General features: G+C 37.1%; 1 protein-coding gene across 3 annotated transcripts in view; it reads right to left on the bottom strand.

Moving 5' to 3' along the window:
* Positions 1 to 26,790, bottom strand: part of slc4a4a (solute carrier family 4 member 4a) — a 108,525-nt gene that overhangs the window by 50,371 nt on the left and 31,364 nt on the right. For 2 of the 3 annotated variants that reach the window (XM_063017730.1, XM_063017728.1), the window contains exons 3-6: positions 18,444 to 18,579; positions 10,638 to 10,798; positions 8,908 to 9,087; positions 2,088 to 2,164 (exon numbers count right to left, since the gene is read on the bottom strand). In XM_063017730.1, the coding sequence (XP_062873800.1) occupies positions 2,088 to 2,164; positions 8,908 to 9,087; positions 10,638 to 10,798; positions 18,444 to 18,579 (554 nt within the window). The remainder of the gene's footprint in view (positions 1 to 2,087; positions 2,165 to 8,907; positions 9,088 to 10,637; positions 10,799 to 18,443; positions 18,580 to 26,790) is intronic. The other variant, XM_063017729.1, reaches the window with a different exon arrangement.

The following is a 26,790-nucleotide window of genomic DNA, read 5'->3' as shown; positions in this document are numbered from 1 at the left end:
GATATATGCACTGAAGATATATTAAAAACAAAAAGGATATCAGTGTTCTTAATTAGTTCTCAATGTTCAAGCTGCTCTAGGATTGCATTGCCAGCATGCAAAAGTTTTTTTTCTGTACTGATCAACATTAATCTTTCCATTAACCCTAAACAAAAGCTGTTGGTAAAAAGCATTTCCATAAATTAAGGTACTGAAATGTACCATTTTTTGTTGGTGGAGTAGTATCCTAGTGGGTAAAAATTATGTACCTTTTGTTTGTATATTTTTCATTTGGGTACACGCAATCCAGATAATGTCTGAGAGTGCACTATACCTTTTGTGACATTACATTCAATTGTACAACTTCAATTAAACTTCAGTTGGGTACATGCAATCCAGATAATGTCTAAGAGTGCACTATGTACCTTTAATCCTTTTACTTTATCTTGGGTTACTGTGGTTGCTGTAAGTGGTTCTTACCTAGAATTTCACCTGGAATGTTTTACTGTAGTCTAAGCTCTGAATTCTGCCACTTTGTCAAACACTATTCAAACATATTTTTAGTGTGCCGAGGGGTCAGTCATAAACCAGCAGAAGACAAAATCTGCCAAGAATGTTGACTTAAGATGATATAGGTAATAGTGTGTTACTCATTGACTGAAGAACAATTCAGCTAAAAAACTATCTAGTAAAACAAGGTTCTACCTACCAGTGTAGTGTAGCAAGGATCACGTTGCATTAGTTGTGTAACATACAGTTTCTGGAAAATTTTGAAACCCTTTACAATTTCTGCATTAACTCCTGATTAACTGCATTTACTGATTAACTTAGCATACTTAGGATCTCTACATTAACTATGTACATGAAATTTGGCCAGGTTTTGGTGTTGATGTACAATGCTTTTTTTCCTTCAAATATAGCACATTTGCCTGATCATTTTACAAAACATTGTCCACTAGCATTGTAAGAGATCCAAATTGTCAACTGAGACATGCAGCAATGCTGGTGACCATATGAATAGTGCTTAAAGTATATGCTGTGCTCTGTTTGGGTCCCCAGGTTTATAAATAGCTAATTTATTGTTTCCCTAATTGTATCTATTCATCTTGTTGCCAACCATCCTCTTACTATTTTACCTTTAACTCTTCCAAGCATATGTCTTTTCCAGTGAATTGACTGTTCAATTCACGTGTAAAAAATAAGAGAGACTGGCTTCAAGCAAAAAGTAAGGTTTTGTTTTTCAAGGATCCATTTGTTTTGACTTGTTCTGACAGAATGAACCCAAAATATTTCATGTTTTGTCTGAAAGTATACTAACAAATGAAATCACCATTAATCGTTTTGTTGAACAGACAAAACATGAAATACTGTCCAAATCAAATGTAAGAAACACTTTTTTGCATTTTAAATACTATCCCAACTTTTCAGTAAAGTACTGTACTACTCCCAGTCACTAATCAAATTTCATCCACCAGAAAGGTCACTAAAACCATGTGATTACAGGATCCCAAACTTTTAGAATGTGGAGGGCTGATTCTAAATTATATCTAATTATTAAGATTCAGACCCATCCATCTCGCAGTCTTGACTAATTGTGTCACTTGAGCTGCCAATTGAAGTTTTAATTTCTCTGCCATGTTAACATGGTTTGCTGCCATGATTTTAAGCTTAACACATTTAATTGTAAACATGTGATTGAGGTTGGCAGTGTGTTTAGGCTTGCATGGTACACCACATAGCTGTCTAGGAAAGGGCACATGTTTTGATCATGTTAACAAATTGATCACCTACTAAATCAGGTACATTACAAATGAAATTGCAATTATTGTTCAGAATTTTTTTTTTAGATGTGTCATTATGTTAAGGTCATAATGTGTAAAATAACTGAACAGCTGAAATAACTGTAACTGAATGTAATTTAATTGAAGTTGTACAACTGAATGTAATGTCACAAAAGGTATAGATTTTGACAGAATGTGTTTACACTTAATTCCTGACAGGCATCAAACACAGCACAAACCAAATCAGGAAAAATGGTTACTAAATATTAATACATAAATATGCAAGGAAAAAAGGTTGGAAGGGGGACATCTAGAATGTGGACGTACCTGATCCTTCTCTGGTTTGTCAGAGATATCAGTCATACTGCTTGACTTCAGGTTCCGATGTGAGGTGGCAGGGCTACCTGAACAAAATGAGGAGCCATGACATTGTTAGTCCAGTCATTTCAGCTCTTAATGGCAAAACACAGGAGAAAAGCTTAGCATAAAAGAGACAGTGGCCCATTCCACTCTGCATGCATAGGTTAGAAAAAGACCAGGAAACTGAAGGAAAAGCAATGTATTTATGTATGAATTCATATTCTAGTTATCACAACTCCCTTAAAGCAAAACCTGACAAAAAGTTATGACTTTTACAGCTTTTTCTTTTTTTCCCTTTTTTTTTTAAAGTACACTATATGGCCAAAATATGTGGACAACCAACCATAAACATGTTGGACATCCCTTTCCAAAACCTTAGACATAATTAGACTTTACCCTATTTAAAAACAGCATAAGCACTTCTTCAACATCAAACATGTCAAGCCTTCCATTTGTACACCTTTTATTTTTCAAAATAGCTGAACCTAATAATAAAGAGGGCTGTCCAGATCAATTTGACTATATAGTGTACCTTATGCTAGGATTATTTAAGGTACAATTTGGAACATTTTAATACTGAGCGTAGCAGCTGGAGAAGTCAATTGTAGTGTAGATAACCAAATATGTGTTCCATACTGCTGCGATGAAAGACAAAGCAAAAGCAGAGTATACTTGAAACCACCGTGGAAATATTACAGGATCTTACTGATAATGAAACAAAACAAAAATAAAATAAAAATGCAATAATGGCATAGGTGGCAGTTTGATGCAGATGATAAAACATTCTCTGGGAGAACAACAACTCACTAATATGGGGAAACTACAGCAAGGACAACAGAAAATGACAGATCTTTGTGGTGCCAAATAAGTAAAACCCTATTACTAAGTTAACAAGGTAAAGATCAAAGAACAAACTAAAATATGATCTGTTATTGTTATTGTATTGTAATGCTAATGTAGTTATAATTATATACATATATCCTTTTCAGACAACAAAGTTATAAACACCAAACATTAATCTATTAAACACTCATAACACTACACAATGGATGAATGAAGCAAACACACATGTAGGAATGAATTCTACATGACAATGATTTTAGTTTCTTATTTTAATTTTAGAAATCTTATTGCTTTGCAGGACTTACTAAGCCATCCCACACTCAGACTTCCTGAGACTCGCAGCTTCTCATCAGAGGCATGAGCTGTCAGGCAAGGCACTGAGCTCTCAAGTGAACTAAGGGCTTAAGTAGCAGAGCAGTCAGAGGGGGGAAACAGGAAAGATTAAAAAGTAAAGAAAGATGACCCAAAAGGCAGCGGTGCAGTTGTAAGAGATGTAAGAGATTTGAGCAGCACTCATGAGGTTTTTAAGGAAGTAGTTTGCTTGCTAGACTAATCAGTTTATTCAGACTGCCAGTTTCATTCATAGATACTCACCAAAGCATGCTTTGAACCTACCCATTTTTACTACCAAATGACTAACATTTTATAATACTGTGGTAAGGTAGGAAAACCACAATCGGCTGTTGTAGTTTGCCTTGTAACCAGTAGAGCCAAACCTCTACCCAAAGCACATTAAAATCAGTTAATAATATATGACATTTATCACACTATAGTTCAGTACCTCATTTATTTAAAAACAATTCCAATGCATTAAAATATAATTTATATTCAGCAATTTTGCCAAAAACATCAGGTGTCACTTCCATTCCAAACAGAGATGCAAATGAATTAATTTCAAAAAGGTACAATTTTAAACGTTTTGGCTTGACTTATTGATTAGAATACTGTTATTTCAACTTTTATTTTATTGTAGACTGTATAAACGCAAAATATTTCATGTTTTGTCTGGTCACCTTTATTTCATTCATTACTATACATCCATTCCTGCAATTCAGGCCAGCTGAGGGCTACTAATGAGGTTATGATTTCTTATACTAATGATTTCACCCTTTTTAGAGCATAATATTATTTAAAAAATTCAAGGAATCTAGAGAATTTCATTGCATAAAGGCCAGGGACGCAAACCTAAGCTGGACGCATGTGCTTTCTAAACCCTCATAGCACTGCATTAAGAACCGTCAGTTTACTGTGCAAAAATTAAGCTTTTATGTAGCCACGTGCAGAAGAAGCAGAGATTACTCTGAGCTCGAAGGCATCTGGAATGGAATGTGAATTGTGGTCAGATAAATCAGAATTCCAGATCTTTTTTTAAAGAAATGAACACTTTATGCTCCGAGCCAAAGAGGAAAGAGACCATCCAGACTGTTTTCAGTAACAAGTCCAAAAGCCACGGTCTGTCATGGTAGGGGTTGTGTCAGTGCCCTCGGCAAAGGTAATTTACAGTCAAGCCGGAAAGTCTGCACACCACTTTCACCTTCTCCACGTTTTATTACATTGCAGACTCATTCTATAATAGACTGAGTTCATTTTTTGTCACAGAATTCTACACAAAAAAAGCCCACAATGACAAAGTAAAGGCAGGTTCTTAGACATTTGTGCCAATTTATTAAAAATCAAAATATAAAATATCATATGTACATAAGTGTGCACACCCTTTGATATGACACCCAAAAGTAAGCTGAGGTGCATTTTGTTTTCACTTATACTGCTTGAGATGTTTCTACGATTTAATTGTAGTCCACCTGTGGTAAATTAAATTGATTGGACATTATTGGGGACACCTGCCTACATAAGGTCCCACAGTTGACAGTGCATATCAGAGCAAACTCCAAGCCATGGGGTCAAGGGAATTATCTGCAGACCTCAGAAACAGGATTGTGTCAAGGTATGGATCTGGAGAAGGGTACAGAAAAATTGCTGCAGCTTTACAGGTCCCAAAGAGCACAGTGGCCACCATTATTCGTAAAATTCCTAGACCTGGCCGCCTGGCCAAACTGAGCGATCGGAGAAGACGGGCCTTGGCCAGGGAGGTGAGAAGAAACCCGAGGGTCACTCTGACAGAGCTCCAGCATAACAAAGGAGTGGAAAAAGTCTGTGAATGTCCTTGAGTGACCCAGCCAGAGCCCAGACCTGAATCCAATGAAACATCTGTGGAAGGAGCTGAAAATGGCCTGGTACTGACGCTCCCCATCCAACCTAATGGTGCTTGCAAGGATATACAAAGAGGAATGGGCAAAAATGTCCAGAAACAAGTGTGCCAAGCTTGTAGCTTCTTTTTCAAGACACCTTGAAGCTGTAATTGCTGCCGATTGTGTGTAGATGTTTGAGGCAAAAAAAAGAAAGAACTCGATCTATTATAGAATGAGTCTGTAACGTAATAAAACGTGGAGAAGGTGAAAGGGGTGTGCAGACTTTCCCGCTTAACTGTACACTTTTGAGATTGTAGCATTGATGCAGAAAATACACTGAGAGTGAAAAGCGAATTCACTGAGAGTGAAATTTGACCCAGGCTCTTAAGTTAAGGACATTAATGCTATTAACGTTAATTACTGATTAGTCTAAACATAACAATTTACTTCCTTAACAAATCTCATCATTACATAAATCAAAACACAGTTAAAGTCAGAGATGTATACTTGTACACTTGTAAAATATTTCTTGCTAGTTTTAGAATTTATTTATTTAGAATTCTTTTTTATGTTTGGACAGATCTACCAGTTCCAGCAACTTCTACTTTACAGACATTACAATTGACCATAAAAACTAATTTCTTGTTAGTTTTATAATATTTTAAATATTGTACTACATTATATATTAACATTTTAATGATATTGTTTTTGATAGGTTTGGACAAACTAGGCTTTTTTTTTAATAATAGCACAAATTAGCCAAATGACTAACAATACATTTGGCCATGCCACTAATAACATTATTTAACATAATAACAAGCTCTACACCATTACAAAACTTAATGTCAGGTTGTGAAATTCAAGTGGGTTCCAATCATTAAGTAACAAAATAGTTAAAGAATCATTTACAATTTCTCACAGGTGTATGTAAACTTTTGACTTTAACTGTAATTTATTATTAGTTACCAATACATAGAAAAGTTTCTCCTATTATATATTCTTAACATTTCTATTTAAAGTTAGGTGATGATTAGTCAAATAATTCATGAAAGTGCAAATAACAAGGCCTTAATTAATAGCATTAATAAGCAGGTTTGATACAATGATATAATTAGAAACATTTAATACAATGATTAATCTTTAGTTACTATTCAGTATTGAGATTAACATAATATGCCAGTGTTTGCATATTATATTTACATTTATATGTAACAATTAGTGTAACTTTAAAGGCAATAAAGCAAGACCAAAAATAAAGTTTATTTATAAAATATAAATTCTTGTTTTAATTGCAGTGGAGGCTGGTTAACTAACCCAAGCTGTGTTCTATGGTGAAATTAGAATTTCAGTGATAAATTACTATTTTTAATGAAGTTATTCCATTAGTTAGAACACAATCAAATGCTGTAAATGTAGTTATATCTTTACAACACATACAGTGCCTTGCAAAAGTATTCACCCCCTTGGCGGTTTTCATGTTTTGTTGGCTTACAACCTGGAATTAACATTGATTGTTTGAGGGTTTGTATCATTTCATTTACAGAACATGCCTACAACTATGAAGTTTTCTGTTATTTTGTCCTATTTGTTGTTTGCTTCACAATAAAAAAAAATTTTACATCTTCAATGTGCATAACTATTCACCCCCTAACATCAGTACTTTGTAGAGCCCACCCGCAAATGGCCCACCTTTTGCGGCAATTATAGCTGCAAGTTGCTTTGGATAAGTCTGTATGACCTTGCCACATCTAGCCACTGGGATTTTTGCCCATTCCTTAAGGCAAAATTGCTCCAGCTCCATCAAGTTGGATGGTTTCCGCTGGTGAACAGCAATCTTCAAGTCTGACCACAGATTCTCAATTGGATTGAGGTCTGGGCTTTGACTAGGCCATTCCATCACATTTAAATGTTTCCTCTTAAACCACTCAAGTGTTGCTTAGGGTAGCAGTATGCTTAGGGTCATTGTCCTGTTGGAAGGTGAACCTCTGCCCCACTCTCAAATCACCGGCAGACTGAAACAGGTTTGGCTCAAGAATATACCTGTATTTAGCACCATCCATATTTCCCTTGTTTCTGACCAGTTTCCAAGTCCCTGCTGCTGAGAAACATCCCAACAGCATGAAGCTGCCACCACCATGTTCCAATGTAAGGATGGTGTTCTTGGGGTGATGAGATGTGTTGGGTTTGCACCAGACATTTTAGACAAGTTCAGTTTTAGTCTCATCTGACCAGAGCACTTTTCTCCATACATTTGGGGAGTCCCACATGCCTTTTGGCAAACTCAAATTAACTCAAACTATTTTTATCTTGAAGTTTTTTTTTTATTAAGATAAGATTTTTATCTTTTTTCTGGCCACTCTTCCATAAAGCCCGTGGAGTATACGGCTTATTGTGGTCCTATGGACAGACACGCCAGTCCCTGCTGTGAAACTCTGCAGCTCCTTCAGGGTTACCTTTGGTCTCTGTTCTACCTCTCTGATTAATGCCTTCCTTGCCCGGTTCATGAGTTGTGGTGGGCGGCCCCCTCTTAGCAGGTTTGTTGTGGTACCATGTTCTTTCCATTTGATGATGATAATGGTGCTCCGGGGGATCATTTCTCGCTCAAAGATGATGTTTCCCCACTGTTCTTCCACTTTTTAATAATGCGTTGGACAGTTCTTAACCCGATTTTAGTAGTTTCAGTAAACTCCTTAGATGTTTTCTCTGCTTGATGCATGCCAATAATTTACCCTTCTGAAAAAAATTAACATCTTTTGCACGACCACAGGATGTGTCTGTCGACATGGTTGTTTAACAAATGAGAAGCTACTCAACAGTTAGGGTTAAAATAGATGCTAAAATCACCCATGCAGTAATGATCCAATGGGAGGCTCTTACCTATTTGCTTAGTTAAATCCAGGTGGTGTGTGTGTGTGTGTGTATATCAGTGGTGGCTGCTGGTCTTTCAAAGAGGGGAAGCTCATTGTCGGCTTACATCATAAATTTTATCAATTTATTGATACTGCAGGAACGACCCAGTTATATTTATAAATACAAACTGCAATATTTACAGTGTGTGAGGGTGGGGAAGGCGATGAGGAAACAAAAATGTCACCACTTAGTTTTTGTTGTATAATACGGTTCTAGTGCATATATACACTTTTGATACACTTTTTTAAGTGACTGCTGACCGTAATTATTCTGAAAGCATTATGTGAAATCTTATATGGTGCAGCTGTCCAGTAATGGTTTGTGGTTCCATAAACTTTTCAATAATCTAAGCAGTTGTATTGACAGTGATGTTTAAAGTGTTAGCTGTAGCTCTTTAATGTTTTACCATTCAAGTGTTGTTTCTTTAATTTTGTTCCAGAAAACTTTTGGAAGCTCTTTTAATTTTACTATGATGGCAACTTGTTTTGTGAAACCCTTGCCAATGGCAAGGTGTTTTATAAATAAAACCAATAATGTTGTTTGCAACATTTACATCTAAAAAATGATTTATTATTGATTATTTTTACTATACTGCCAATATTTTCCCTTTTTAAATTTCACATTTTAAATTTAATCTCATTTTATTTGACATATTATGTGTATATAGATACATGCACTGGAAGAATATTAAATAATACGAAAAAGCAAAAAGTGGTTAAATGCTTGCTTCCTCCCACTGTATATTATCTTTCACATGTTCAAATAAAACATTTCTGCTTATTGAATCTATTGAATTAAAAGTAGGTCAAAAGATAAAAACTGCACCAAACTAGCACCTGTATTACCATTATCCGTGTTGGTAAACAGCCTACTTGCACTGGACACTGTCTTGCCGATGTCAGCAAGGGAGCGCAAGTTTGATTTTTTGGTCTGGTGGCGATGCTTTCTCAGCAAGGTGTAGATAACTTTATCCTTCAGTTCTGCCTTCAGCAGACCGCCTTCTATTTGACTGTCCGTGATCATTTCTGTAAAAGCATAAGAGAAACAGCAAGGTTGTGTTATTTCTAATTATTTTTAGATTTTATGAATTGCTAGGGCATCTTTACATGGGTAGGGTTAGGGTTTTTCCTATGTGCCAGCATTGACAACAGAATTTTCATGGAGGGTGCATCAGTCAGCTACATTAAACCTTAAAAAAATGTTTAAGTAAATAGTGCAGGCTGAAAAACCCCAGTACTTAATAATAGGTAAAACCTTTTTTGGCAGCAATAATAGTTCTGTAGCTACTGATCAAGCAAGCCGATGATGATTACAAACTGATTTGTGTGTTATATGTTTAGGCAAATGCATTCGTCTAATATCATGACTTATATAAAGATCAGAGCATATTTTTAAGTTTTAATCAAATCAACACATTTGTGTAGAGCTTTTAACAGTGGACATTGTCTTTTTTTAAAGATTTCAGGCCCAAAAGACCTCATTAAGCAATCTAAGGGCAACAGTGGGAATAAAAACCTCCCCAAAATATTACAAAGAATAAACCTGAGAAGAACCCAACTCAATAGGTAACCATCCTCCCAGAGTAAATTGCAGAAGGAGACAAATGTAAAGTTTAAATCATTTTTAGTAATAAATAATTTTTTTAATTTTATAATTTTCTTATAATAATTTTGTTGGTTTGTTGTATTCAAGTAAAAATAGAAAACCACAACCTACACTGCAAACTATTTCTAAAAATTCACATTAATGCACAGTTTATATTTGATGTGCTTAGAAAACAGAAAAAACTTGACATGTACAAATTTGGCCAAGTCAGTTGTACAAAGGAATTGCATTCTGGCCAAAAAGGCAAAGCAAAGCAAAACGTTAATATGAAAGCAAAGAACCTGCAGGAACGTTTAACTGACAAAGCATCAAAAGTAAACTCTGCAGTCATGATTACTTTGAGTTTTTCATATAAATGTAAAAACATTTGAAAAACTGACATTGATCATATACTCTGTGAAATTATTCTTAACATGGTAGAGATTATTTTTTAGCTTCACTAAATATTGTTTGTAAAAAAAAAACAGCAACCTGAGCACCAGGCTTTTTTTGGAATGAGACACTGCTTAAAGTGCTTTTTAGTAAAATAAATTAATGTGGATATTGCTGGTGCCAATTAATTATTGTCAGGTAGGGTGTCTAGAAAAATAGAGGGATCATTTTACTTTTGTAAGTTTGTAAGCTCGTGGTATGAACCTTGCCTAATGTGAAAGGAATTCAGATCTCATTTAGAGTTAAATAAGATTCAGATGAGTCATGTTACAACTTGGGTCAGTTTGAAGCAAAAAGGCATGTGGAGTAAAAAAATCTTTTTTGACTTGACTGAATATATGGACTCAAGTGTTTTGCTGTAGCAGTTTGGGTAAAAAGTAAAATGTGCTAAATCCACTATACTATTGGGAAGTCTTTCTACAAGATTTTGGATATCTGGGAATGTGTGTTTATTCAGTTAAAACAGTAATTAAGAGACAAACTTGAGTTTTCAAAATTGGCACTGTGGAAGCTGAGATTACTAAAAATTGATTCTCACCCACAACCTGGGGCAGAGTTAAAGCATCTAGGTCCAGCATGATGGTTCCCTTCTCTATACATGTCCTGAGCTCAAACAAACTGTGCAAGGAGAGTGTGGCCACATGAGGTTTGCTCCAGCGCTCCCCACCCTTTTCTACCTTTTCTTCAAACTTGATCCACCTGAGAAAATTAAAAAACATTAAGTTACAGTTTTAATAAAGATCATTATCTGAATTTCTGTCTCTATAAAAAGGGATGTACGAGGGATCTTTAAAAAGTTTTTGCACTTTTATATTTTCGTTGGAAACGGTGAGGGCGGGAGGAGTAGCGATTGGTCGTAACTATGACACTGAGAGAGAGCTTATAGTCCAGACTTATCACCATCTGATTTTTACCTTTTTGTCAGCTGTAGCCTAGTGGTTAAGGTACTGGACCAGTGATCAGAGGGCCGCTGGTTCAAGCCCCACCACTGCCAGGTTGCTGCTGTTGCCCTCAATTGCTCAGACTGTATACTGTATCTATAATGTAAGTCGCTTTGGATATAGGCGTCTGCTAAATGCTGAAAATGTAAAGAAGCTTTTAGGGGAAGAAGATTTTTATGTCATGATGATGTGAAAGCAGCGGTGCATCAGTGGCTATGCGCTTTTCTGCTTGAAAAAATGCATCGAAAGGTGAAAGGTTGTGTTTTAATTTTCACTGAAACATGGCTTAGCGACAACATTCCAACATCGGCTAGCATCGTATCGCGCCGATAGAAATGCAGCTCAGTCCGGTAAAACACGAGGAGGAGGCGTTTGTGTTTACATTAACACCGAATGGTGCAAGGACTCTGTGCTTGTTGTGGCATACTGTTCTCCGATGGTGGAATTTGCTATTGTTAGATGCAGACCTTTTTATTTACCACGGGAATTCACCAGCGTGCTTATTGTCGCGGTGTATCTTCCGCCCAGCGCGAACGCAAAGGAAGCATTGAGCGAACTTTACAGAGCCATCAGCGAACTGCAGAACACTCATCCAGACGGGCTGTTTATTATCGCTGGGGATTTTAATCATGCAAATCTCAAGTCTGTTCTCCCTAAATTCCATCAGCATGTGGACTTTGCTATGAGAGGAGCGAACACGCTGGATAATGTTTACACGAACATTGCCGGTGCGTACCGGGCGGAGTCTCTGTAATGCTAATTCCAGCATACAGAGCACTCGTCAGGCGCTCCAGACCTGTACAGAAACAGGTGAAAACCTGGCCAGAAGGATCCATCTCTGCTCTTCAGGACTGTTTTGAGTGCACTGACTGGGACATGTTTAGGGAGGCTGCAACATACGGCGATTACACTGATCTAGAGGAGTACACGACTTCAGTGACCTGCTACATCAGCAAATGCATTGAGGACGTCACTACCACTAGAACCATCACTTCCAGACCCAACCAGAAGCCGTGGATGACTCCAGAGGTGCGTGCACTGCTGAGGGCCCGAGACTGTCCCGGGCAATCCGAGAAGCAAAGCACGCACACGGCCAGAACATCCACAGCCACTTCCAGAACAGCGGTGACACACGGCGCTTGTGGCAGGGCATCCAGGCCATCACCAACTACAGGACGACTCCACCCGTCTGTGACAGTGATGCCTCCCTTCCAGATGCGCTGAATGACTTCTACGCTCGGTTCGAGGCGCAGAACAACATGTTGGCGAGAAAGATGATCCCACCTTGTGACGACCAGGTGCTTCGTCTCACCACAGCGGACCTGAGGAGAACTCTGCACGGAGTCAACCCACGAAAAGCTTCTGGACCAGACAACATTCCTGGCCGAGTGCTCAAAGGATGTGCAGACCAGCTGGCAGATGTATTCACTGACATCTTCAACATCATTCTGAGCAGCGCCATCGTTCCAACGTGCCTCAAGACGACCACCATCGTACCCGTGCCAAAGAAGTCATCTGTGTCATGCTTCAATGACTATCGTCCCGTAGCACTCACGCCTATCATCATGAAGTGCTTCGAGAAACTAGTCATGAGGCATATTAAGACCCTACTGCCTCCCACCATGGACCCACTGCAGTTTGCGTACCGTCCTAACCGCTCAACGGACGACGCCATATCCACTACACTTCACCTGGCTTCTACACACCTGGACAGAAAGAACACTTACGTCAGGATGCTGTTCATAGACTTTAGCTCAGCATTCAACACCATCATTCCTCAGCATCTAATTGGAAAGCTGAGCACGCTGGGCCTGAACACCTCTCTCTGCAACTGGATCCTGGATTTCTTGACTGAGAGACCTCAGTCCGTCCGGATCGGTAAGAACACCTCCAGCACCACCACACTGAGCACCGGCGCTCCCCAAGGCTGTGTGCTCAGTCCACTGCTGTTTACTCTGCTTACGCACGACTGTACAGCAATGCACAGCTCGAATTCCATCGTTAAGTTTGCAGACGACACAACTGTGGTGGGACTCATCAGCAACAACGATGAGTCAGCGTACAGAGAGGAGATACAACATCTAACGGACTGGTGCCAAGTCAACAACCTGTCTCTGAACGTGGATAAAACCAAAGAGATGGTCATTGACTTTAGAAAGACACTAAGGGACCACTCCCCACTGCACATCGACGGCTCATCTGTTGAGATCGTCAAGAGCACCAAATTTCTCGGTGTTCATCTGGAGGAGAATCTCACCTGGACCCTCAACACCAGTTCTATCACCAAGAAAGCCCAGCAGCGTCTCTACTTTTTGAGAAGACTGAGGGAAGCTCATCTGCCACCCCCCATTCTCACCACGTTCTACAGAGGAACAATCGAGAGCATCCTGAGCGGCTGCATCACTGTCTGGTTCGGAAATTGTACTGCGTCGGACCGCAGGACTCTCCAGCGAGTAGTGAGGACAGCTGAAAAGATCATCGGGGGTCGCTCTTCCATCTCTCACGGACATTTTTAACACCCGCTGCATCCGCAAAGCTCTCAGTATTGTGGACGATCCAACCCATCCATCACATGGACTTTTTACTCTGCTCCCGTCTGGGAGACGATACCGCAGCATCCGGACTAACACAACCAGACTGTGTAACAGTTTTATCCCTCAAGCAATCAGACTCCTCAATTCAGTACTATAACAATTTCCTCCGGAAATTTTCTGCTGCCACACACTAAACTGTATTGACTATGTTACTTGCATTTTTTGCACACCTCCTGGAACTGAACAAGTAATTTCTGCACCTTACTTGTATTTTTGCACCTTATTTACTTTTTAGGCACCTTATCGGCATTGCCAATTTTACGCTGCTAATGTACAACATGTCACTACCTCATGAACCATTGTACCATCTATTCACCATCATGTACTAACACTTGTCTTTAGTCCTGTCTTCTAATTACTTGTTTATATTAGGGATAATTAGGAATATCTTTTGTTGTATTTACACTGTTTTGTATTGTCTTGCACTTTTTGTACCATGTTACACCGTGATCCTAGAGGAACGCTGTTTCGTTTCAATATGTACTTGTATGTACCTGAAATGACAATAAAACCTCTCTGACTCGGACTCGGACTCGGACTCGGACTCGGACTGTAAAAAAGTGTAATTTGTTAAAAAAAAAAAAAATTTAAACTTATTTAAGTGCAGAAACCTTTTGAAGAACCCTCGTATTACATGTAACATTAGTAGTGCAGTGGTTAAGAAATTAGCATTTTAGATAACCCTCAGTTGCTTAAATTGTATTTGGTCACAACTGTTACTAAGTCAATTTGGATTAACTGTCTGCCAAATACTGTAAATTTGAATGTGTCTTACAATAAAAAAAAATATTTCTTTACAATGGGAAAATAAAAACACTAAATATCTTATATCTAATACATTTGCATAAACCACATTTTATTATTACATATATTATATAATTATATATTATTTATATATTATACAATTATTTTATACAATTTAATTTTATTATTATTAATTTCATTACTTTTCTATTCAATTTATATTCCTCCAGCAATGTAAAATGCCTAAAACTTTCAAAGTTTACTTATGTTGTGCATGTCATTGTACATTTACAACTTCTTGTTTAATTAAAGGTATAAACTACCCTTTACATTTTTTATAGTCAGTACAGTTGGTGGATACAATAAATGACTGGTGTCTTAATACTAAGTTTAAGATAAATACCTGCTGCAACCCTGGCACTAAGTACAGGTCCTTCTCAAAAAATTAAATAAAGTTCATTATTTTCCATAATGTAATGATCAAAATTAAACTTTCATATATTTTAGATTCATTGCACACCAACTGAAATATTTCAGGTCTTTTATTGTTTTAATACTGATGATTTTGGCATACAGCTCATGAAAACCCAAAATTCCTATCTCAAAAAATTAGCATATTTCATCCGACCAATAAAAGAAAAGTGTTTTTAATACAAAAAAAGTCAACCTTCAAATAATTATGTTCAGTTATGCACTCAATACTTGGTCGGGAATCCTTTTGCAGAAATGACTGCTTCAATGCGGCATGGAGGCAATCAGCCTGTGGCACTGCTGAGGTGTTATGGAGGCCCAGGATGCTTCGATAGCGGCCTTAAGCTCATCCAGAGTGTTGGGTCTTGTGTCTCTCAACTTTCTCTTCACAATATCCCACAGATTCTCTATGGGGTTCAGGTCAGGAGAGTTGGCAGGCCAATTGAGCACAGTAATACCATGGTCAGTAAACCATTCACCAGTGGTTTTGGCACTGTGAGCAGGTGCCAGGTCGTGCTGAAAAATGAAATCTTCATCTCCATAAAGCTTTTCAGCAGATGGAAGCATGAAGTGCTCCAAAATCTCCTGATAGCTAGCTGCATTGACCCTGCCCTTGATAAAACACAGTGGACCAACACCAGCAGCTGACATGGCACCCCAGACCATCACTGACTGTGGGTACTTGACACTGGACTTCAGGCATTTTGGCATTTCCTTCTCCCCAGTCTTCCTCCAGACTCTGGCACCTTGATTTCCGAAAACAGTACTTTGGACCACTGAGCAACAGTCCAGTGCTGCTTCTCTGTAGCCCAGGTCAGGCGCTTCTGCCGCTGTTTCTGGTTCAAAAGTGGCTTGACCTGGGGAATGCGGCACCTGTAGCCCATTTCCTGCACACGCCTGTGCACGGTGGCTCTGGATGTTTCTACTCCAGACTCAGTCCACTGCTTCCGCAGGTCCCCCAAGGTCTGGAATCGGCCCTTCTCCACAATCTTCCTCAGGGTCCGGTCACCTCTTCTCGTTGTGCAGCGTTTTCTGCCACACTTTTTCCTTCCCACAGACTTCCCACCGAGGTGCCTTGATACAGCACTCTGGGAACAGCCTATTCGTTCAGAAATTTCTTTCTGTGTCTTACCCTCTTGCTTGAGGGTGTCAATGATGGCCTTCTGGACAGCAGTCAGGTCGGCAGTCTTACCCATGATTGCAGTTTTGAGTAATGAACCAGGCTGGGAGTTTTTAAAAGCCTCAGGAATCTTTTGCAGGTGTTTAGAGTTAATTCGTTGATTCAGATGATTAGGTTAATAGCTCGTTTAGAGAACCTTTTCATGATATGCTAATTTTTTGAGATAGGAATTTTGGGTTTTCATGAGCTGTATGCCAAAATCATCAGTATTAAAACAATAAAAGACCTGAAATATTTCAGTTGGTGTGCAATGAATCTAAAATATATGAAAGTTTAATTTTTATCATTACATTATGGAAAATAATGAACTTTATCACAATATGCTAATTTTTTGAGAAGGACCTGTACAGAAAACAATATTAACCCTTTGATGCACAAGCTAAGCAAACCCCTTCTAATGCACAACATGGGTCGAAAATGACCCATATTCGTTTCCTATGTTATTTCATGTATTGCTGAGTATATTTTTGGTATATATTTTGAAATCAATTTATTTCACCATTTGCCAAGTGTTTAATTACACATCTTGTTTTTGATTATCTTCCACCCTAACACTTTGAAGAAGGCTATTAAAAGCAAAGAATATTTTCATATGCACATTAGACCCATGTTGTGCATTACAAGGGTAGTAATACAAAAATTATTTTTATTAAAAAAGTAAAAAATATAAAACTGAAATAAGGATTTGTGATGATCAAAAACAAGTTAATTGAGGAATTCACGGAAGCTTGAAAGATGAAATTCATTTATTGCAAATATATAGAAAATAAAAACTCAGTCGGGTCACTTTTGACCCAGGTTGTGCATCAAAGGGTTAAAACAAAACAACGAGCCTAGAAGTAGCAGCAACACATGAAGCTGCAGCAGCCAAAACCTGTTCAATGTATGGATAGATTAACAAAACAGTAAAACATTAATATGGGAAACAAAATGTTCCTAATTTAAATCATAAAAGTTACTTTGATACAGTCCTAGTATTCATTTTAAATGATCTGTCTGCTGGTTGGTATGCAATATGATGGTCCTAAAGTGTAAGACCATGGTTTACCAGCTTTCCAAATTATCAATATTATTATGTGTACAAAATAATGGCATGTTTAACTGGTGAAGGTGTTAAAAAGAAAAATTGTACAGTAATTGTACAAATTTATTCCATATTTTAGATAAAAGTGCATGCTAAATGCCACAAATCTAAATGTAAATATTTAAAAAATAAAATATTTTTTCTATTGCATGTGCTAATTAATCTTAAATGGCAAAAGTATTTGTATGGTATTTAAAAACTAAAAAATGTTACTGCTTTATAAATAAAGGCTCAAACCAACCAGCCAAATATGAGCAACAACATCTGTCTGTTTGGGACTCTTTTGTAACGCAAAAGGACAGACTTATGGCATAAGTGTTTTTAAATGCTGTCTATAATGTAATCTGCCTTGGCAGTACAACTTAGCATACTGGCACCAGGCTGGCACTGGCATCCTGCATAAAGCTGAATGTTTTATTAATACATTTGTACATTACATTAATAATACATTATTATACATTAATACATCTTTTTCATGAGTAATTAATCTGCCCTTTTTCTGTTTTTCTTTTTAGTCTGTAACTAGTAAAAAACAAATATGCATTATTGTTAAGAACTTAATTCCATTTTTATTGATCAAACTTAGCTATAGTTTGTTGAGTTTTGTGCACCAAAGAATGTTTTAGCTGGGAATAATTCACAGTAGTGATGCCAGAATCAGTCACAGCACCTTCACACACTAAAATATTTGTATAATTAACTTTCCACTCAATAAACGTTTAGGGAGGAAAACAGCATGACAGTACGTGGTAGATACTGCCTTGTTAAAATTTTCCCAAAAATCACTTGCACAAATTTTAGGTATTTTACCCTTGAAACAAAAGAACAAAGCCAAAACCACTTCTAAATGTAAAATGCATTTAAATACAGCATGTGCTGTGATGGATACCACCAAATAGGTTTGGGAATAAATTGACAAATCATTACATCATCATCATCATCATCATGTGCAAGTTACTATTTACATTGTTTAAGACAAGGTAAGGGCAACAGTATTCCCTAATGGCAGTGGCCTTTATCAGCAGAATAATGCACCCTGCCACAGTGCAAAATTGTTCATAAATTATATGTTCAAAATGACAGTTCAAGGGGTTGACTTGGCCTTTAAATTCCACAAAAAAAACTGATCCATGGCTGCCCCATCTCACAATTTACATCAGGGTCATGGAGTAAACTCACAAAGACATAAAGAGAACATTAAAAACTGTATGTAGCCATATTTACAAACATGTCCTAAAAAGGAAAATATAAAGCTTTGAAAAACATTTTTGACTGATTTAGGTTTGTTTCACATGTAAATAAATTTAGGCCCTGAATAAAGATATTTTACCTAGCCGTCTCCTTCCATTCCATTTCCTGCCCATCCACAGAAAGTAGTTCATCCAGTTCAGTGAAGAGTTGAGGAGGTGATGGCCCATCATCGTCCTCACCTAGGATAAAGCGGATTCGCTCAGCTGCTGGGGAAACTGAAAGAGGAAAAATACTGCGAGTCAGAGGCTGATGAGCGCAACCAACAACCTGTAACTTCTCTTGCTCTTCTAAACCATTAGGCCAGTTTTCTGCTTTAGATGTAACCAAGGGAGTCAGGTCAGGTGGAGAAGGAAACTTCTCTTTAGACAAATCCTGTTCTGTGCCTTCGCTCTGATTGCACAGAGATTTCTGTTCCTCTTCAACCTCATTTTTCTCCATATTATTATTATCCGACATGCTCTCCAGATCCTTTTCTGTCTCTATTTAAAACCTTCTGATAAAGTTTTACCCCTGGATAAACTTGCTGAGGGTGGGTGAAAAATTGGAAGTTAATTCAAAATCCCCACTGTAGTTAAGCAAATTCAGGTCGTCATTAAAGTTCTCGATGTAGCTGCTGTCCTCTGATAGTCTCCAACTACAACACACTGACACCTAGGTAACTAAAAATGGGGGTCCCCTTGTTCCCTAACTGCATCTGACCGCCCCTCTGCTGCTCCCCCAATAGCCCAGTTTGCCATTGGGCCTAAAAGTCTGGCAGTTTGCCCTTAGCTCCTCATTAACAATTAGGAAATGTTTCCTAAATGATTCAGTCTGCACAAAAGGACTTTGCTTTCGTTCACTGTTGTGTTCTCATTTAAATATTTAATAGACAGCAGGGCTCAAGCTATGACAAAATAAAACAATATTTCAAACAAATAATTTTAAATATACTTATCAGAAGGTTTGGGACGAAAAAGTTTCCTGTACTTAACTATTTTGATTGATGTATTTTAGTGTTGCTAATACTGCTATGTCACAATTATCCAATCCCTAAATAACACTGCTAATCCTAAAACTTACTGCTAATCTGTATGACCTAAATTTGGGTAACAACATGGTTAAACCATTAACCACCCTTAACCAACCTTACTTCAATTTTGGTGTGTTATATAAATATATTGACAATTTAAATGTTTAAGGTGTGTTGCAATCATGGTGAAAACTGCAACAAAAGCTAAAAGAGAAGATTATTTAATTGCACTAAAAATTAAAGAGTAAAAGATTCCTATAGATACCATTGGGAGTATTGTTCACAAGTACTAAACTTATGCCACAGCAGCAAACCTGTCTGGTCATAGTAGAAAGTCCAAAATTGTGTCAAGAGATCTTATTAATCTCAAAGAAATAACGCAGTGTTACTGTGAAATGCAGTAATAAACTGATTGGGGACTGATCATTGAAGGCTGGGACAACTGTGTCATTGGCAACCATAAGATCACTTTACTTAATGGCTGAACTCAGACACGGGTCGACTAAAATATGCCACACGGAATTTGGCTAGGTACTGGGTGGTCAGTGATGATATAGGGATGATATATTTTTTGCTGCAGGAACTGGACTTTCCAGCAAGACAATGATCCCAAACACACTTCCAAGGTCAACCAAAGCTTGGTTAAGAAATCACCCCGGAGTACCTTAAAGTATGCATCTTACTTTCCAGACTTGAATCCAATACAAAAATAAGATTAATAGAAAGTAGTTGCAGCACATCAAAGTTCAAGGAGCTGGAAGCTTCTGCACAATAGGAATAGGCAAACATTCTACAAGAGATGCGTCAGAAGCTCATTAGCACTTACCATAACTGCTTATTAGAAGTAATCAAGGCAAAATGAGGTTCCATCAGGTAGTGAGGTTGGGGGCTGAATAATACAGCACATGGACAATTGTCATAATAACTAAATGTTATTCAATTTAAACTCAAAATTATGTTAAAGTATGTTATTCAACCTGCTTGTTTGTATCAATATTTTGTATCAATATTCTCTGTTTACTGATACCTCTTGTTGTATCATTTATTTAATTCAATACAGATCAATAAACCGTGTAGAGTAAGGAGAGTTAAATATTTCTTCAATTTCTTATAGCAACAAATAAGCATTGTTTTGTAGGATGACTCAATTATCACACCTATATGTATTACAAAAGTAACTTTTACTTTAAGGACACAAAATCTGAGATGAATAGATCTGTACAGATCTGTGTAATTTGTCCTTATTAGTTAAAGCTTTTCTACAAAGTATTAGCATACGTTGCATATTTTATTTAGTTTCTTACAATATATTTTCCCTTGTCATCATCGCCTTTAAAATTACATAGATGGAAATTATGGTGATAATGTTGTGTCATTTCTGCAAAGTGGCTAAAAAATACGTTACTTAAAGTTTAATGTAATTCAAGTCAATATTTCAATTCATTTAATTATAAGCTCTTTTTCCATGACAGAAATTTTGACATGGACTGTATAAGCATATCAATAGCACATATTACACAGATGATTTTATGTGAATGTACTTTATTTAAAGTTCATTTATTCAAACATTTTTTGTAAGTATAAAAAGGTGATGCAACCCTTCAGCCAAACACATGTATGCAAATAAATAAATAAACAAATAAAAATAACAAAAAATAAAACATGTTAACATGTCACAAAATAGGACCACTTAAAAACTAAAAAAAAAAAAAAAAAAAAGTTTTAATTTTTTTAAAAAAATCTCATTCACAGAAGCAGACATGTTGCAGAAACAAAATACTTTTGTATTTTGGAATGCTTTTCGAAAAGTTTCCAGGGTATTGCATTACAGAGAAACCTTTGTGGTGCAGTTCAAGTCTTGTCAAACACAGTCACCTGTAAAACACAGTCACGGACAATTTTGTATCTCCAATTCACCCCTACTTTCATGTGTTTGGACTGTGGAAGGAAACCAAAGGAAACCCACGCAGACATGTGGAGAACATGCAAACTCCACACATAAAGGACCCGGACCGCTCCACATGGGAATGTAAAGGTTAATTAATGCTGGTTTATGGTTAGCCTGATTGGTTTAATGGTTTAATGGGTTTTTTGGCAATGTATGTAACATATTTTAAACTCACTGTTACAAGCTTTCATGCATTTCATAAAGACATGTTTTGACAAGTTTGGACTGGATGAACTCCACTGGCCTGCACAGAGCCCTGATCTCAACACTAATAAGATAAATTGGCTATGCCTTCTCATACAACATCAGTGTCTTAGCTCACAAATGCTTTTATTTGTTCATTCATTCACTCATTCACTCATTCACTCATTCACTCATTCACTCATTTACTCAGTGGACTAAATATCTACATCTTGTAGAAAGTCTTATCAGAGGATATGAGGCTGCTAAAACTACATTTATAAAACAGATAGTTCCGGTCCTAAAATCTGATTGGCTGAGCCGCGTTCGAAGCCGTTGTAAAATCCCCGATAAACGCACACCTATGACCACATCACATCTTTGCATATTAATACGCCACTGAAAAGAAAAAGTTAATGTTATGTTCGCCCTCATGTTGCCTAGCAACACTGTTAATCGAACTACCTTGCGTCGCAGAAGAATGCTTTATTTTAAGTTTATACACAATAAATACATTTATGAATGAAACATTGTTGTATTTATTGTATTTTATGTTGACCGCTGTTTTATAAAAGCAATAAGCCACTCGAGACCGTGCGTTACTGCTATGATTTTAGCACAGGAAAGAAGTTTTAGGCACTCGGCTTCGCGTCGTGCCAAAAACGTCATTCCCCGTGCTAAAATCACAGTAACGCACGGCCTCTCGTGGCTTATTGCTTTAATTAATGCCCATGGTTTTGAATGGAATGTCCAACAAAATCATGGTCAGATGTCCACATACTTTATATATAGGTCAGGTGTACTTTAAAACTAAAGCATGAACCATAAAAAGAAACACAAGTTGAAAGGGGCCTTACAAAAACAATAAATAAATAAAATAAATAAATAGAAACTATGAATCGTGCTGTCTTGTGTTACTGCATTGCACCCAGTGATCACGGGGAAACTTCAGACACTAACCAGGATAAATCAGTGGTAAAAAAGGAAAATTAAATTATATATACAACAGATATAGAAAGACTACTAGCTAGCTAGCTATAGTGATTGCTATATCCAAGTTGTGCTATATCAAAAGGGGTGTCACCAGGCATTGTAATAAGCAAAAAATATACAGATGTATATGAAAATGTATAGATGTATATAAGTAGATATGAAATCAAATAAAATAGTATTTTCTCTGTAACTTTGTTTATTAAATCTGATGCCCAAATGTTTCAGCTATGCAGAAGCTAAAGTCATATCCAGCAAGACTTTTAAATGGGCTGCTTGGATGTTTCACACATGCTGCTGCCCTGAGCTGCATACAGACGACATCAATACGGATGCCATCCACTAACCCCCTGAAAGCCCTTGCCTCAACAAGTTGCTAAGCAAATCTCTATTGCAAAGATGAAGGAGGAGAAAGGGAGATGAGGGGGTACATCAACATGGGTAAGTGTGCAGTGAGAAAACAGCACGAAAGAGGAGAAAAGGGAATGAAAATTGCATCATTCAAATGCATTTCAGAGCTGCAGGCTTAGTCACCAAGAGCCACAGGCCTGCACAGAGGAGCCTTTGTCCATGAAATGGTAGGCTCATGGGAAAAGCAAGGGGAGGAGAAAAGTGCCCAGTGCTCAAAATGGGGCTTGAAAATCGCTCAGAGCCTTGGTCTCACAAACTGTAAAATACAAAAACCTTGAGTTTGCTGAGCAGGCTTGTAAAACTCAAAAATGTATCTTAGGTCATGCCACAGTGTTTAATTTGAGATGAGATTTTGACCTGACAACACAAAAACAAAAAACTGTTCAAAGAAAAAACAGACCTCCTTTAAGCACACAGCACATATGCATGTATACAACATCTTCCATGTTACAGCAGTTTTTAGTTGATGACAAACCTATTTTAGTAGTTCTTAAAATAACATATGGTCATTCGTACAAATTTCCTTTTAGAATATAATAACAGTTTGGGTTTTCTTTTGTATAATTGGCAAAAAAGACCACTCTTACATGTACTTTATACTGGTTGTTCCTAAACTCAACCTTATTGTATGTATGCAGAGAGGTCACCAGCTATATAATTATGAGTAATATTAGGGAGCCATGCCATAAAGTCAACTGCATAATAAAATTATTTTTATTTGATATTAAAAGGTCTGTTTACCATAGTTGTGTCTTAATCATTGGGCATCAGCTTGCAGTTAATAAACAGGACAAGTACATTGCCTTTGTATCTTCTCCTGGCAACAAACACTAGCGGGAAACATCCAATTGGCCAGAAATCAAGACACAAAAAGGATTTGAAATTCACTTCCTATAGTGGCCCACATTCACAGTTTGTACTGTGTGAGGCAGGCAAAACCATGGCTGGCACATATTCACTACTCACTAAGTGCTGAATACTAAAAAATACTTTTAAAAAATCACTGTGTTCAAGAGGGTAAAGTCACTTTAAATACACGTCATACTATTATTACAAAATTATTTTCTTAATGAAAACACTTTAGACAACTAAAAAAGGCCTTCTTTTCTACAGCATACAGGTGTGTAATTAACAAAAATAAATTATATAAATAAAAATTTCTAATAAAAAAGATGACCATGTTCAATATTAAGAACTTCAAAATCAAAGCATCTAACAAAGCATCTAAATTGTAAAATCAGCTTCTAATTAAGTATGTATAGTAAATTCTGTTGGACATTACTCCAAACCGTTGCCACAAAGTTGGAAGCATTTATTGTATGTAATTAATTTTATATACCTGTTTGGAATGGGTGTGGCTGAAATATGTAAACTTAAAAAAATTTGTAGTTATTTGTGATATCCACATACCTTGGCACAAATAACTAAAAACCTTTTACATTTACAGTTTCAGTCACACCCATTCCAAACAGGTGTATAAAATTAATTACACACAATTAAATAAATGTTTATAAATGCCTCCAACTTTGTGGCAACAATTTGGGAAGTCCCATTTTTACAACATGACTATGCCCCTGTGCATGACTGTCTATTATATACAGACTATTATGTCTATTATATAAATGTAAATTATAAATATATAATTGTAAATTCTTTTTTGTCATTTTGAATTCTGTCTCATGTGGAAGAAGGAAAAAGGCAAGAACAGAAAACACATTTGAGGTGTCACATGCCACTGAACAGTTGCTCTGTCTTTTGTTTGCAGCACAATGTTCTTGCATTCAGAATGCTCATTGTCTTTTGTTCATGGCCACCCCAACTAGCACATACTTCATACATCCAGCAATTACAAATACTCAATATTCAAACAAAAATACTACAAATACATTCAAGGTGGAAATCAGATTAAAAAAATATTTCTTGGTGCAAATAATCCCAGCATTATTATCTTCCTATGTCCCAACGTTTCTGGAAATGAGATATGTAACTAAATGTCAGTCATAAATGCATCCACCTACTAAACGACACACATAAGGTGATTATTTCATTTGTTTCTGTATACTGATTTACTTATATATATTAAAAATCTTAGTTTAAGCCAAGAACAAAACTGGAAATCTCTTAAAAGCAGAATGACATTTTGTACAATTAAGTACAAGTCAGTGTCTGACATTTGGACTGACATTCCATACAGAAGAAGTAAGTAATAAAGTAATAAATTATATAAAACCTTCACAAACCTGAAAATCTTAAAGTATGAGCACAATATTATTTCAGGCCTTATTATTAGCAAATAGATTGTGCAGATTGTCAGTATGCTTTATAATAATACAGCAAAACAAGCTAGTGGCAGTGGTGGCTCGTAGAACAAGGCAACTGATCATAGTTAGTGGTTGAAGTCCAAGTGCCAATATGCCACTGTTGGGGCCTAGAGCAAAGGTCTTAACCCACAACAGCTTAGGTTGTATCCTGTCTTAACTGAATGTAGTGTGGACAACAGTGTCCACTAAATGAGCATGACTATTATGAGAAAGAAACTTTGTCATGCTGGGATTAGTGACATGATTAAAGTTAAATCCTACATATAAATCTTCACCCATTGTACATATGATCTTATAAATCATATGTACTGTACAATGGGTGAAAATGTGTTCAGTTGTTGTTTTAATATGCTTGATATATCAACAATATTCTGGTGCAAAACCTTTAGTTTATTTTTGAGTGATCTGTTTCAGTGGTGAATAATTTGCAGAACATTATACATAATATCACATGGCCTTTTTGGCAGAAATCACACATACAGTAAATGGGACATGGGCATGTATAGATACACCTGTAAGGAGCTTGAATGTCAACTAAGCCTTTGGATTTTAAAGAATTCTGTGGGTTTTTAAAGGCTTTTTTAATAACATTTTAACACAAAAACAATTTTTTAGACATGGAATGAACAAGTTGGCGACATATTGCAACATCTATCTTTTTCCATTCTTCAAGTATGACCTCTTTTAGAGCCTGGATGCTGGATTGAGAGTGATGCCATTATACCATCAATGAAACGCAGCTCCCCGACACCTGCAGCACTCATGTAGCCCCACGTGCCACCACCATGTTTCACTGTAGGCATCATGCATTTTTCTTTGTACTCCTCACCTTTGCGACGCCATACAGTTTGGAAGCCATCAGTTCCAAAAACATTTATCTTGGTCTCATCACTCCAGAGTATAGAGTCTCAGTGGTCTTCATCTTTTTCGGCATGGGCCCTGGCAAATTCTAGGCAGGCTTTTTTGTGCATGGGCTTTAGAAGAGGCATACCATTCTTCTGCAGTGTACGCCATATTGTGTCTCGGGAAACAGTCACCCCAGTTTGGCCTTCTACTTCTTTAGCTAACTGCAGTGAACTTGCATGGTGATTTTCTTCAACCCATCTCATCAGAAGGCACTCCTGTTTGGGTGTTAATTTCCGTGGATGGCCTGGACGTCTCTGTGAAATGGTTGCAGTTCCATCTTTGTAAAATTTTTGTATCACTTTTGCTACAGTATTCTGACTGATAAGTAAAGCCTTGTTGATCTTCTTGTAGCCTTCACCTTTCTTGTGTAAAGAAAACATTTTTAGCCTGCTTTCACCCTGTTCTTTAATGGTCAGGACTACTACAGGACCACCACAGAGCAGGTATTATTTAGGTGGTGGATCATTCTCAGCACTGCAGTGTGTGTTGTGCTGGTACGAGTAGATCAGACACAGTAGTGCTGATGGAGTTTTTAAATACAATGTCCACTCACTGTCCACTCTATTAGACACTCCTACGTAGTTGGTCCACTTTGTAGGTGTAAAGTCAGAGACGATCGCTCATCTATTGCTGCTGTTTGAGTTGGTCATCTTCTAGACCT

Source organism: Trichomycterus rosablanca, chromosome 21, assembly GCF_030014385.1.
Source record: "Trichomycterus rosablanca isolate fTriRos1 chromosome 21, fTriRos1.hap1, whole genome shotgun sequence".
NCBI lineage: Eukaryota > Metazoa > Chordata > Actinopteri > Siluriformes > Trichomycteridae > Trichomycterus > Trichomycterus rosablanca.
The sequence above is the reverse complement of the archived record's forward strand: the minus strand, read 5'-3'. Positions and strand labels throughout refer to the sequence as shown.